Source organism: Taudactylus pleione, unplaced genomic scaffold (assembly GCF_031769625.1).
Source record: "Taudactylus pleione unplaced genomic scaffold, aTauple2 ptg000313l, whole genome shotgun sequence".
In the NCBI taxonomy this organism is placed as follows: domain Eukaryota; kingdom Metazoa; phylum Chordata; class Amphibia; order Anura; family Myobatrachidae; genus Taudactylus; species Taudactylus pleione.
The window spans coordinates 5,544,420-5,557,848 of NW_028284714.1; the positions used below are offsets into that span (position 1 = coordinate 5,544,420).

General features: G+C 44.9%; 1 protein-coding gene across 2 annotated transcripts in view; it reads left to right on the forward strand.

The window, feature by feature from the left end:
• PYGM (glycogen phosphorylase, muscle associated) overlaps window positions 1-13,429 on the forward strand; it is an 80,953-nt gene that overhangs the window by 55,345 nt on the left and 12,179 nt on the right. For both annotated transcript variants that reach the window (XM_088442538.1, XM_088442539.1), the window contains exons 10-14: window positions 7,275-7,421; window positions 7,612-7,775; window positions 7,861-7,975; window positions 11,437-11,538; window positions 12,976-13,123. In XM_088442538.1, coding sequence (XP_088298664.1) covers window positions 7,275-7,421; window positions 7,612-7,775; window positions 7,861-7,975; window positions 11,437-11,538; window positions 12,976-13,123 — 676 coding nt within the window. The remainder of the gene's footprint in view (window positions 1-7,274; window positions 7,422-7,611; window positions 7,776-7,860; window positions 7,976-11,436; window positions 11,539-12,975; window positions 13,124-13,429) is intronic.

Below are 13,429 nucleotides of genomic sequence, written 5' to 3' on the forward strand. Positions count from 1 at the left end.
AAGTGTGCCACAGCGCTAGAGCCACCAGTCACATTAAAGAACTGCGGACCGGGCCACGCACGCCGCGTTGCCTGTCTGGCCTGCCTGCCCGCCCCAACAGAGTCTCAGCCAGCCCTTCCCTCCCGCTCATAGCTAGCCAGTACTACCTACCCGCCCGCGGCCAGCCACCCCTTCTCTTCCTCCCACCTGCGGCCAGCCAGTACCACTGCCACCGCCCGCGGCCAGCCACCCAGCCAGCCCTTCTCTTCCTCCCGCCTGCGGCCAGTGAGTACTACCCTCCTGTCCTCGGCCAGCCAACCCAGCCAGCCCTTCTCTCCCACCCGACCGTTGCCAGCCAGTACATCTCTCCCTCCCGCGGTCAGCCAGCCCTTTCCTCCTAGCTGCCCGCGACCAGACAGCCACTGCTGACAGCTCTACACCGTGGGAACCTGTAGCCGAAGACAGAAAGGTAAGTCTAGAAAAATGTAAATTTATTTTTGATGTGGTAGCCAGTATGATTTGATTTTGTGTGGAGCAATGTGGGTTTTTTTTGTTGTTGTTTGTTTCTGTGGGAGCCTATGTTATTTTTTTTCTATGAGGGCCTATGTTATTTTTTTTCTATGGGGGCCAATGTTATTTTTTTTTGTGGGGGCCAATGTTATTTTTTTTTGTGGGGGCCAATGTATGTGTGTGTTATTTCTTTGGGTCTATTGTATGTGTGTTTTATTCCTGTGGAGGCCAATGGGTGTGTTTTCTTATGTGAGAGCCAATGTGTATGTTTTTGCATAGGTCGCTCACACCGGAATCTGTATGATTTACCGGGTTGGAATCCCGACAGAGGCTGCCCGACATGGGTGAAAATCCCGATCATCCCTAAGGTAAGTATATACTAACCTAATGTCCTCCCTTCCCCCCGCGGTCTCCCGGCGTCGGTAAAATGACAGGCGCCTAGATTTGGGTGCGCGCACCTCCTACCTCCGTGTCTCCTGTGGTGGGACGCCGGGTGTCCGATTCTATGAACTGATTTGTGCCTCCATTTGCTTGCTTGCTGGGAACCCCTTATGGAGATAGACGTGCACACTCACCGCCGGCTCTTCATCACCCACAGCAGCCAAAGACTGTCACCTGCCCAGCCGCTGCACTATGGGATCTGAACCAGACTGATCTCCGGCAAGCAAGCAAACTGAGGCACAAATCAGTTCATAGAATCAGACATCTTCTTCTGGGTATCGCTCTGCAAAGGGGGCGTGGCCAATGCTATACTGTGCCGGACTTTGTCAGGGCTGCTTGTATGGTGTACCTATAAGTCTTTTTAAGTGCTGCTCCTCCTCTTGGGGAAGAGTTGACTCCAATGTTGCGGGGATAATATGGTAATTGGTGATAATTGAAAGAAAGTCCCAATACTGGTATATTGACTTATACATATGTACATATTGATAAGTAGTGAGTTTAGCCTGAGAAAAAAAAATGATAGCAATGATGTTGTATGTTGCATATAGAATTCATTAGGTCCATAGCATGGGGGTACTGCAAAGTGTCAGTCGTGAATCTCTATCTCTTGCAATATGTGAGATAAGCTAATTGACCTGTTCCTAGTTTATGTAACTGTATGTCCTAATTTTAGCTTAAACAATTAAAGTTGTCCCTTTATCATGATTCTGTCTGTTATGTACTGATGTTTTGGTTTGTTATTAGTATGTTTTTGGGGAATAGGCATTCCATATTTGGTCGCTCGACGTCCAATGTTCTTGATGATATGTCTCTTCTGATCTTGATGGTATGATTCATGTGGTCATTAACCCCAGATTTAAAAGAGAGAGAGTGTGGCCATTCATTTGGTATGCTACATAACCAAAGATTCCAGAGAGGTCCCCCTCCTCAGTACTGGTCTGGCCCTTACTTGCTGAGCTTCCAAGTTCGGAAGTGGTTGGGTGTGGCCAGGGTGGTGTGTATGTAGCTACCACTAGCAACGGTTCTGTTCTCTCTCATAGGGGTAAGATGTATTAAACTTTTAGGAATTCTGAGAATTCAAAGTCGATGTTAAGGCCCTTCGGCACTAGGGTTTTCAATTTATAGATCCATTTAGATTCTTCTTGTGACATGGATTTCCTATGGTTCCCTCCTCTCCATGATGTTTCTACTTTCTTGATGACTGTGAAGGTAATTTCGCTTGGGTCGCCATTATGTACTTTATTAAAATGACCAGAGACACTGTGTGTGTCTACTTTATTTTTAATATTTCTTATGTGTTCGCCTATTTGTAGGCTGAGTTTCCTAGTAGTAGATAGTAGGGGCATACATGGCTACCCTAAGGCCACAGAATGTTATGCGACTGATAGTGGACTGGACAAGGTGAGGTATCTTCAACCAGGTCTTCAAGGTAGAGCTTGAAGAATTAGAAGTGTGGCTTTGAGAGTCGCGTTGCGGCTGAAAGCCGGTTGGAATATAAGTTGTGAGATGCAGCCTAGATGGCCGAGGTACCGCCTTGAGGGCTGAGGTGTGGCCTTGAGACCAAGGTGCGGCTTGGACAGCTGAAATGCGGCTAGAGAGCCAAGATATAGACAGGCTGAGATGCGACCTTGAGAGCCGAGGTGCAGCCAATGAGCTGGTAGATATTCAGACTGTGATGCGGCCTTGAGGGCTGAGATGTGGCCTTGAGGGCCGAGGTGCAGCTATGACAGGCGAGAGCTGAGGTGTAAATCGGCTGTGATGCGGCCTAGCGGGCCGGTGTGCGGCTGGTACAGACGGGTTGCAACTTTGAGAGCTGAGGTGTTGACAAGCTGTGATGCAGTCTTGCAGGGTGGGGTGTGGCTGGAACAGCCAGGATGCGGGTTTGAGATCCAAGGTGTTGACAATCTGTGAGATGGAAACTGATGGCCGAATGACCAGCGAGGCCTCAAGGACAGCACGACCCGGAGAACTCCGTAGACGGCAGTATATGAGTACGCTAGATGGAGGAATGAGAGTTAGACAAGAGTCCATGAGGCAATGGCTGAACTGACACAGACAAGTAGGAACACGACTGACAGGAACTGGAAGGACACGTGCAAACACGCTATACCTGGCAAGCCGGCCATGAACCAGCAGGCTTAAGAAAGGTAATGAACCAATGGACTAACAGGGCAGGTGAGTAATGAAATCCACAGGAGAGGAGGAAAAATTATCCAGAATTCCCAGTATCATGTGCCACAAGTCTGGCGTCCCAATCTAGCAACTAAAGGTACCGTCACAGTATGGCGTGTACGTTGCACAGGAGCCAAATTACGGGTGTGTGACTGGCAACCCGGAGAAGGAGAGACCACCAGAGAACAGGTATGTAACAAGGCGCGCTGGCGACTTGTGACATATACATTGTAAGGAAAGTAAGAAAACAAGAAAACACTGGATGGACAAAAAAAAAACGATAGCCAAAATCACTGAACATTGGATCCATACCATAGATGGTTCCAATGTTTTATCATTCGATCCCCATCCCTACTTCCAATATGTCCTTCATTGCCATCATCAGTACAGGGCAAGTTGTTATGGTAAGAGCTAAAAGAGTAACCTCACAAGAAACATGAATAACCATGGGGAGAATTTCAGGTAATGCTCTTATTCACATAAACCTAAAGGAGAAGGGAGAGTCTTGAAATCCCTTTACATGGCTGCTGTGTGAATTAATGACCCACCCACTGTGTATGTACAGTAAGAACTAGGCTTGTGCTGACACAGAGCATCCATCAGGGGAGCACGCCTGGACCCCAGTTCTTCTGTTCATTCACTGTTTTGTGCATATTGCCACACAGTCTGTATAAAGGAATGATGGTAGATCAATTTTATAAGGCAAATGGCTTAGTTAAGTGCACATATAAACATCCATATAAATGTTTTTAATTGTGTAATAGGCATTATAACAATATTGTTTATCAGGTAGAATGCTGCAAAAGCTCCTTTTTGTTCCTTTGTGCTTCTATAAATTCTTCACACCGGCATCTCTTCCTCTGGAGAACTTTATCTTGGTTATTATCTTGCTGTGTTGCCATACAATTTATTAATTTTGCTGTACATTTTTCCCCTTGGTTTTGTATGGTGATTGTCTTTTGTCATCATTAGCTACCTGCTGTTTTTTTCCATTTCAATAGCTCTTTCTTCCGCAGCATGCCCTCCTTAATTCCTCTAGTTACATTAATCAAATCAGCTACACCTAATAATAAGCAGTGACATGTAGAACTGCAACATCTTGTGACATTTCATATGGAGATGAAATACTAACGGCAATTCACACAAGTAGTCAACAACCTTTAATAACATCCACTCTGCTTTCTTTTGTGTTAGTTTGTACAATATCAAGCAGTTTGTAGTATATTGTCACTATAACTAACAGCTATAGAGCCTGATCAGAGATTTACGTACAGTAAATCCAATATTTATGCAAATCTCTGATGTTTAATTATCTGGGCATGCGCAGGAGCTGTACTGCACATGTGCAAATCTGGCCCTGCAACATAAGTAGCAGTGATTGACATGCTGCTGGTGTTTGGGGGCGCTGACAGGGAGCGTTCCTGAAACAAGAGGGGGTATAGGCCCCATTGTGTGATTTTGCCGGACATCCTGAGTAACCGGAGGATTACGTAGATGTCCAATGTTCACACAGAGAATCTGATGCTGTGTCTTTTGGATGCAGACATCGGATCACAGAAGCCAGTAGTGGGCATCTTTTTACTTAGACGGCTCCTGCGGCTTTTACATATATTAGCACAGCCACAGCGTACAAAGACGCAGCATCGGTGCCACTTACATAAATCTATTAATCAGGCCAGGGGCAATTTAAGAGAGGAGGGGGCCCATGTGTAGCTTCCGTGTGGGCCCCTCTGGAAGTGCAGTAAACTTTGGCGTAGTGCCAGAATCTACTACACATATGCAAGTCTCTGGGAATATGGGGCCCTCGCTATGTTCCCAGAGACTTTTCAATTGCGCATGTACAAATCTCTAGTATTATGGCCACAGCACCATTATTCCGGTGATTTCTGTCTGTGGTGCCAGATGATGTGGGACTCCGGAGGGGTAAGCATAATATAATATGGGTGCAAGGTGTGACTCTGGAGAGGTAAGCATAATATAATATGGGTGCAAGGTGTGACTCCAGATAGGTAAGCGTAATATAATATGGGTGCAAGGTGTGACTCCGGAGGAATAAGCATAATATAATATAGGTGCAAGGTGTGACTCCGGATAGGTAAGCGTATTATAATATGGGTGCAAGGTGTGACTCTGGGGAGGTAAGCATAATATAATATTTGTGCAAGGTGTGACTCTGGATAGGTAAGCGTAATATAACATGGGTGCAAGATGTGACTCTGGAGGGATAAGCATAATATAGGTGCAAGGTGTGACTCCGGATAGGTAAGCGTATTATAATATGGGTGCAAGGTGTGACTCCGGATAGGTAGGCGTAATATAATATGGGTGCAAGGTGTGACTCCGTAGAGGTAAGCGTAATATAATATGGGTGCAAGGTGTGACTCCGGAGAGGTAAGCATAATATAATATGGGTGCAAGGTGTGACTCCGGAGAGGTAAGCATAATATAATATCGGTGCAGGGTGTGACTCCGGAGAGGTAAGCGTAATATAATATGGGTGCAAGGTGTGACTCCGGAGAGGTAAGTGTAATATAATATGGGTGCAAGGTGTGACTCCGGAGGGGTAAGCATAAAATAATATAGGTGCAAGGTGTGACTCCGGAGAGGTAAGCGTAATATAACATGGGTGCAAGGTGTGACTCCGGAGAGGTAAGCATAATATGGGTGCAGGGTGTGACTCCGGAGAGGTAAGCGTAATATAATATGGGTGCAAGGTGTGACTCCGGAGAGGTAAGCATAATATAATATGGGTGCAGGGTGTGCATTGTGGGCCTGTGCGCACTGCACACCTATTAGATAAGCCAATGAATCAAGCCTATAATTGGAGCCGTGAGGAATTTACAACTTTTGGAATCAATGATGAGGATAAACCTAAAGGGATCTTTTCTTTGCTATATAAGACAGGAGCATGTGGAAAGACAAACGATCACTATTACCTTTTTAGTATATACAATGGGCCTGATTTAGAGGTGGATGCAAATCATGTGTGGCTGCAAAATATGCAAATGTCAGCTTGAGCATTCCTCTTGTATACTTTTCCTGCAAGGACTTGAGCAAACCCTTCAAAGCCCACTTTGCATATCTGAGCAATGGTAACTGCGCTGGTGGTTCAGATCACTCCACCACTGACGCACCATCATCTGCAACATCCACTCCACCAGCAGCCGCTGCCTGGCGCAGAGCCTCCCTGGAACAATTTTAAACTAATGGCCTCTGTTACTGCGGTGCTGGACCATGCCGAAACACAGCCATAAAACGCACCTGGACACCTCATCTTTTTGTGATCACTTCAGAACACCTTCCAGTCTCCACCCTGAAATGCCCATGGATCGCATACATGTACTCAAATCATATAGATGTTGTATGCAAATGAGCACGCCTTCGTACACATTGGTTCGCACGAGTGCAGTAAGTGTTTCCTAGACTTTTTGTGCATGTGCATTAGCAAATAATCACTGAAGTGCACAATCATCGGCACTGCGTGCATCTCTGACTCAGGCCCAATGTGTCTTTTATTTTCCTGAAAAGTTGCCACTTTACTCAGAGGCGGTTTAAGAGAAAAGGGGGCCCGAGTACAGACATTGTGTGGGCCCCCTACTCTCTGTTGTGCAGCCAGAGGATACTGCACATGTGCAGGTCTCCAGTAACATTGGTCCTGGAAACTTCTATACTGTGCATGCATAGATCTCCAGTAAAATGGCCGCAGCGTCATATTCCAGTTGATTAGAGAGTTAAGTGTTAAAAATGGGTGCAGGGTGTGCAGTGTGGGCCCCCCTTGGACCCAGGGCCCATGTGCACCACACTCTATGCACCCATTACAGTTACACCAACGACTTTACTGTGCTGCCAGTGGTTTCATCTGATTCCATATATAGTGACACATTGGCACAGTATCTAATTCCATTTTTTATTTTTATCTTTGTGCTTTTTCTGACCCATACTAATATAAGAAGATATTAACTCCAGTACTTAATGAACTTAAAAAGAGTGCAGCAATTTTACAGGCCATTAGATGATCAGTCACATAGGTCAACAGTGGATATCTGCTGTTGGACGTTTGGGATTGTCTGGAACTGATTAAATCCATATGTATTTGCACTTGTTACTTAACATATCAACCAGCTAGATAGTCAGTCCACTGTAATAATTCTCTGTTTCTGTCTGTCACTCAGGCCTGGGATCTGACGGTCCGTACATGTGCTTACACCAATCACACAGTGTTACCTGAGGCCTTAGAGCGGTGGCCGGTTCATCTGCTGCAGAATTTGCTCCCAAGACATTTGGAAATCATCTATGAAATTAATCTGAGACACCTCAATGTACAGTCAAAATTCTAATATCTATATAAGTCTGTCATTGGCTTAGCAACTGATTTTTATTTCTACCCCACCTCTCGTTTCTACTTTTCTCTACACTTGCCTGTCACATTACCTTGCTATTTCTCATGCATTGCTTTAATTCACCTCTCTCTCATTCATTGAATCACACCTTTTCCTCTTCCCCATGTAGCGCGTCTCAGCCATGTTCCCTGGAGACATGGACCGTCTACGTAGGATGTCCCTTGTTGAAGAGGGCTCAGTTAAGCGCATTAATATGGCTCATTTGTGCATTGTTGGTGCCCATGCTGTGAATGGTGTTGCTCAGATCCACTCTGATATCATAAAAGACACTGTGTAAGTATGTGATGCCTGCACAAGGTGCTTAGCCTCTGCCTTCTGTTTCTTCATTTTTATAGCACACTTTTTTCCATATTTGTAGTTTCCATGATTTCTATGAAATGGACCCTCACAAGTTCCAGAACAAGACTAATGGCATCACCCCACGGCGCTGGCTGGTGCTGTGTAATCCAGGCCTGGCAGAAGTCATAGCAGAGGTAGGAGAAGTTGTATGCGTTTAATACAATTTAAGGCTTAAAGCACCATCCTAAGGCCTTGTACGCACTGGCGTTTCTAATGCTAAAAAAAACTATGGTAAAAACAAATTGGACATATGTTCTTGGGTGTTGGGTATGCGATCCCGGTACTGATAATGCCGGCATTTAGAATCCCGGCAGCGGAATCCCGACGGTGGAAATCTCCAATGCATGCAGGTAAGTATTCTAACCCTTCCCCTAACCCACCCCTCCCAAGCCTAACCTTCCCCTTCAACAGCCTAACCCTGCACCTCTTCCCCGCAGCCTAACCCTAACCCTCCCCCTAGTGCCTAATTCTAAACCTAACCCTAAGCCTCCCCCGAACCCCAATACTCACTGTCTGGATCACAGCTGTCAGGATATTCTGACCGCTGGCATTGTGTGCGCTGGGATGCCAACTACATTCCAGTCCGGGTAGTGTTTTATTAGTAACGGCATATTACTGCTGGTTTCCGCAATACATTTACATGGTGCAACATAAAACATTGGGTTCTATTTTCAGACCCTTTTACATGAGTTACACTAGCATTAAAAATCATGTCAGTCAGTGGACATAATGGACAAGGCAACTCACAAGGTACCTTTAGCAAATAGTTAGATTTAAGCTATACGTTTACAGAATGTACTAGATAAATGATAGTTACAATGATTGGTTGCAATTGGCAACACCTCCACTTATCCTCTTTAGAGGTTTGATATATCTCCACCTTGGTTTCTAAGGAGACCTCCTCAATTGTCAACAGTAACAATGTTTAAACAATCCACAGATGATGTGGAAAAGTTATGTCTTAATGAACAAAAAAGATTGCTATGCATCAACTAATTGCCTCTTTTTCTACTGTACAACAAGCACCACATGCCGCAACATATGGCATATTTGCCATGTGCTCTCTTTCCCTTGTCCAATAAATGATGCTGCATGGATAAAATCAGTGTTTCTAGCTGTATTAGAATAAATAACACTTAAAGGGTCTGATTCAGAGATGGATGCTATAGCAGTGGCTGTGCTAAAAGATGCAGAAGCCGCAGGAGGCGTCTTAAGTAATAAGACGTCCACTGTCGCCTTCTCTGATCTGCTGCTGCATCTGAAGACACAGCATTGGATCAACTGCATGAACATCGGAACCTCAGGTTACTCAGGATGTCCAGCAAAATCATGTGCTAGGATCAGTGAAGCTACGTCCAAGGACACAGCCACTGGTTTCGGGACACGCCCAGAAACTGGAGCCGACAAACGCCCTTTTTTCTGAAACACTCCCCGTCGCCAGCCCCAAACCCCAACAGCATGTGAAGCATGTTATGGCTTTGGGAACTGCGGCTGACGTTGCAGAAATAGATCTGCACATGCGCAGTGCATATCATTAAACAATGGAGATTTACATAAATCAAATTTACCTAAATTTCTAAATTTGCGCCAAAGTTACCTATGTCTGACTAGGGCTACATCTTATACATAAAAGCAGTAGAAGTACTTGCACAACAGCAATAGCAAATATGAGTTGTGTCTTGTCACGTTTTCACTTGTCAAGTTGGTATAAAAAATAAAGCACAATCATAATCCCACTGTATTGGCAGGATAGCATTTCATGATAAATAACAAACAAATAGCAACAATGATTTCCATAGATTACTGAAATAAAGCAGCCAAATGCCCAGTGTGGCATGTTGCAGGGTATGTCAAATAATAGTCAACTAGTTGGTTATAATACCAGGATCTCTTCTTGTGATGGGGGATGGATACAGGATCCCGGCGGTCAAAATCCCGACACTTGGCATCCCAACAGGGTTAGGATACCGACACCTGTTGGTCACTATCCCAACCCTCTCCCTACACTAACCCTAACTCTCCCTCCCTGGTGCATAAACCTAACCTCGCCCTCCCCGCACCCTAAACCTAACCCTCCCCATTAATACCTCACCCTAATCCTCCGCCTAGTGCCTAACCCTAACCCTCCCGCTACTTACCTTCGGGATGCCGGCGCCGGGTTTCTGACATGTGTCGGGATTCTGGTGCTGGTATTCTAAGCGCCAGCATCCCCTGTGCCGGGATATTGAACGTATCCTGTGATGGGAGTGAGATAAGCAATCTCTGGTCTTGTATCTGGTGTTATAAATATTTATTCTTATTCTATAAACCTGACTGGCAAAGAGGAGACCTGCTGTTATATGCCCCAACATTACACAGTGTTGTTATATTGTGTAGAGGTCCCTCCCCAGCAAGAGGACAAGTATCTCTAACTCTCAAAAAGTTTTCTATGAAAGTGTTTTCACTTCTATAGAGTTTGTATGACCTTATCTAGGATAAGCAGGCATATGTCCTTCTTATTATAAGTACAGATATGCAGAATAACATGGGCCTGATTCATTGCGGATCGCTATTGTGATCTCAGCTGCCATTACGCACGCAATTCTGCTGTGAAAATATGCTAATGTTTGCACCCGCTCAGTCAGCATAGAGACGCCCACTACCGCTTTCTCACATCCGTAAGACCTCGCTGTCCTGTGTATACATCGGTAACATCGGTCCCTCACGCAATATTACAGCAGGTCTGACCTGTCTCAGAAAGTGCATGTCTCATTGCACGCAGAGTACTCATGCTGCATATGCCGTTGCACTGGCTAATTTCTGCACGCCCAGGAAACGGCGTCCACGGACATGCATGCCTGCGTTTCTCCGACCACTCGCCCGTAATCACCCCCAAATGCTGACGTCCTGCCACTCACTCTGCAATGGCTTTCTGAGTGCGCAATTGCTATGCTGACCTGCGCACACACAGTACGCGCCATCGGACAGTCTGCGTACGCTGTTGCAATTACGATCCGTGATGAAACAGGCCCTCTGTGCAGAACCACTTATGTCAGTTAATTGTACTTGATATTAGAAGGAGGACAAAGTGACTCTATTGACCCATTGCAACCAATCAGATTCTACTTAACATTTTACTAGCACGTTCTAGAAGATAATTGCTATAATCTGATTGGTTGCTATGGTTGCTCCACTTCTATAAACTCTCACTTTAGTAAATGTACCCCTATGAGTGTTAGGGGGAGAGAAACGGTTTGTAGCACCCCTAAAGCTGGGCACACACTAGGATGACTGATCGGCCGTCCTATCTGACGATCGGTAAGTGCATACACATGGCAGGCTCTGGCTCAGATTGAGCCCTTGTGTTTGTTGTGATGAGTGTGCCCTTCTCTGTTTTACTTTTTACAGAATATTTTCAAGTTCAATCAAAATGGCTGTAGAGACGCAATGCAAGGTTCAGATGATTTTACATATTGCATCCAATGTGTCAGAATTTTCCACCATTTCATCTCATTGATGTCCTCAGTGAAAAAAAAAACCTTATTGGGATGCTTAGCTGCAAAAACCAGCCAGTACTAAGTGCTGTTATTTAATACAAGTCATTCTGTACTCACAGCGCATTGGAGAGGATTATATCACTGATCTGGACCAGCTGAAGAAGCTACTTAACTTTGTGAACGATGAGGGTTTCATCAGAGATGTTGCAAAAGTCAAACAGGTATGGTATAGCATCGACAATCACTGTTCTAAGCATCTTTCTGTATTGGTGTTATAGAGACAAAGTTCAGTGCAACATATCCATCAATCTACTCCACCTGTGACAGCAACCACATCATAGACACATAATTTACCTGTTATGTTATTAACTATGCCTCCTTTATAAAGAGCAAAGCAGCCAGGGCAAGGAGCAAGATACTAATTGGCAGTGCTTTCTGTCTCGATTTGTGCATGTGCTCCTGGATGTCCACCAACGTACAGTGGCTTGCAGAGCAAGATATGTGCCGAGAAGAAAAAGGCTGTACCAGGCAATAGCAAATGTTGTACAGAGCAAGAGTGTTCTGCACTTCCTAGGTATGGAGCAGTTCACAGGTTCTCAAACTCGGTCCTCAGGACCCCAAACATTGCATGTTTTCCAGGCCTCCTCACAGAATCACAGTGAAATAATTAGCTCTACCTGTGGATCTTTTAAAATGTGTCAGTGAGTAATGATAACACCTGTGCACCTGCTGGGTGACCTGCAAAACCGAGTTTGAGAACCACAGGAGTAGTTGCATCGGTGCGCTTAGTTTTGCGGAGCAAGATTTTTATTTTGCAGATTAAGATAATTGTAATGAGCTAAAAGGCAGAGAGAAACATCTCTAGTCATATGAAAGGGTGCACTGTTATTTATAGTCATCTTGTTGAACCATTAATTGAAATTGCACTTAAGAAGGGCCACCATGATATCTATAGGGTACCAGTACTAGCTACAAGTTCAGCAGCTTTCACCATCAGTGAGGCATAGCCATGGCAGCTTGAGGGAGTAGTTATACCTCCCTGGCAGGCCTGATACCGCGCTGGGGAGTAGCTCTAAAGTAGACTTTGGTGTTGGACATTGATGAGACATTTTTACTTTTGCACAGTGCACCTCTCTAGATCTCTCCGCCTCACTGTAAACCTAAATGCGTTTTTAGTGTGCTGATCTGCCTCCTGGGAAGAGCTGTGTACTGCGAAATGTAATGTGCATCCAATATGCTTCATAAATTTAGTCAACTGCAGTTTGACCTATCACTTCCATCCTTAACACCAGATGATCCAAATCTATTTCTCCAACATGTAGTTCTCAGAAGGTTTTATTCTGTGTTTAAGAATTTTCCTAAATAAGCTCAAGTTCGTTCATCATCTGCTTAGTTGTTTTAATGAGACACTTTTACTGAATCAGAGAAAATTGACTAAATCATTGTGAAGACACAACATAATTAACTAATTCCCTATCTACTGGTAAAGCGTCTTTGTAATCTGGGTTTTTCTACACAACTCAGCTTTCATTGTGACAGAGAAGGAGTGGTACAAACGTTTGGTACCTGTAAGGAGCCTGCCATTGATGTACTGTATATATAAAAGGAAAATCTGTAGGCTAATCCACCACCCCTGACAATTACTTCTGTCTCATTAGGAAAACAAGCTAAAATTCTCGCGGTATTTGGAGAGTGAATATAAAGTGAAGATTAACCCAAACTCCATGTTTGACATCCATGTGAAGAGAATACATGAGTACAAGCGCCAGTTACTGAACTGTCTACATGTGATTACCCTATACAACCGTAAGTATATTGGGGAAGAGCAAAACAAAGTGAAACATGAAAAATTACTCTACAGTATATAAAATGAAAAGGGAGGAACGCATTTTTAGTTGTTTTGACTGGTCTCCAGGAAGAGGCAGCCAGCTCGGCACAGCGAGGGGGGCGTGCCGTGGTTATGTGGTGATCGCGTCATTGTGTTCCCGCCCCCACTACACAATGCCGTCACATCATCAGTTCCCCCCGATCCCGGCCACCTATGCAAGGTGAAAGCGGACTTGCCCACTCTTCCAGGGGCCCAGGAGCGACACCCAATTTTCAGAAGGCTCC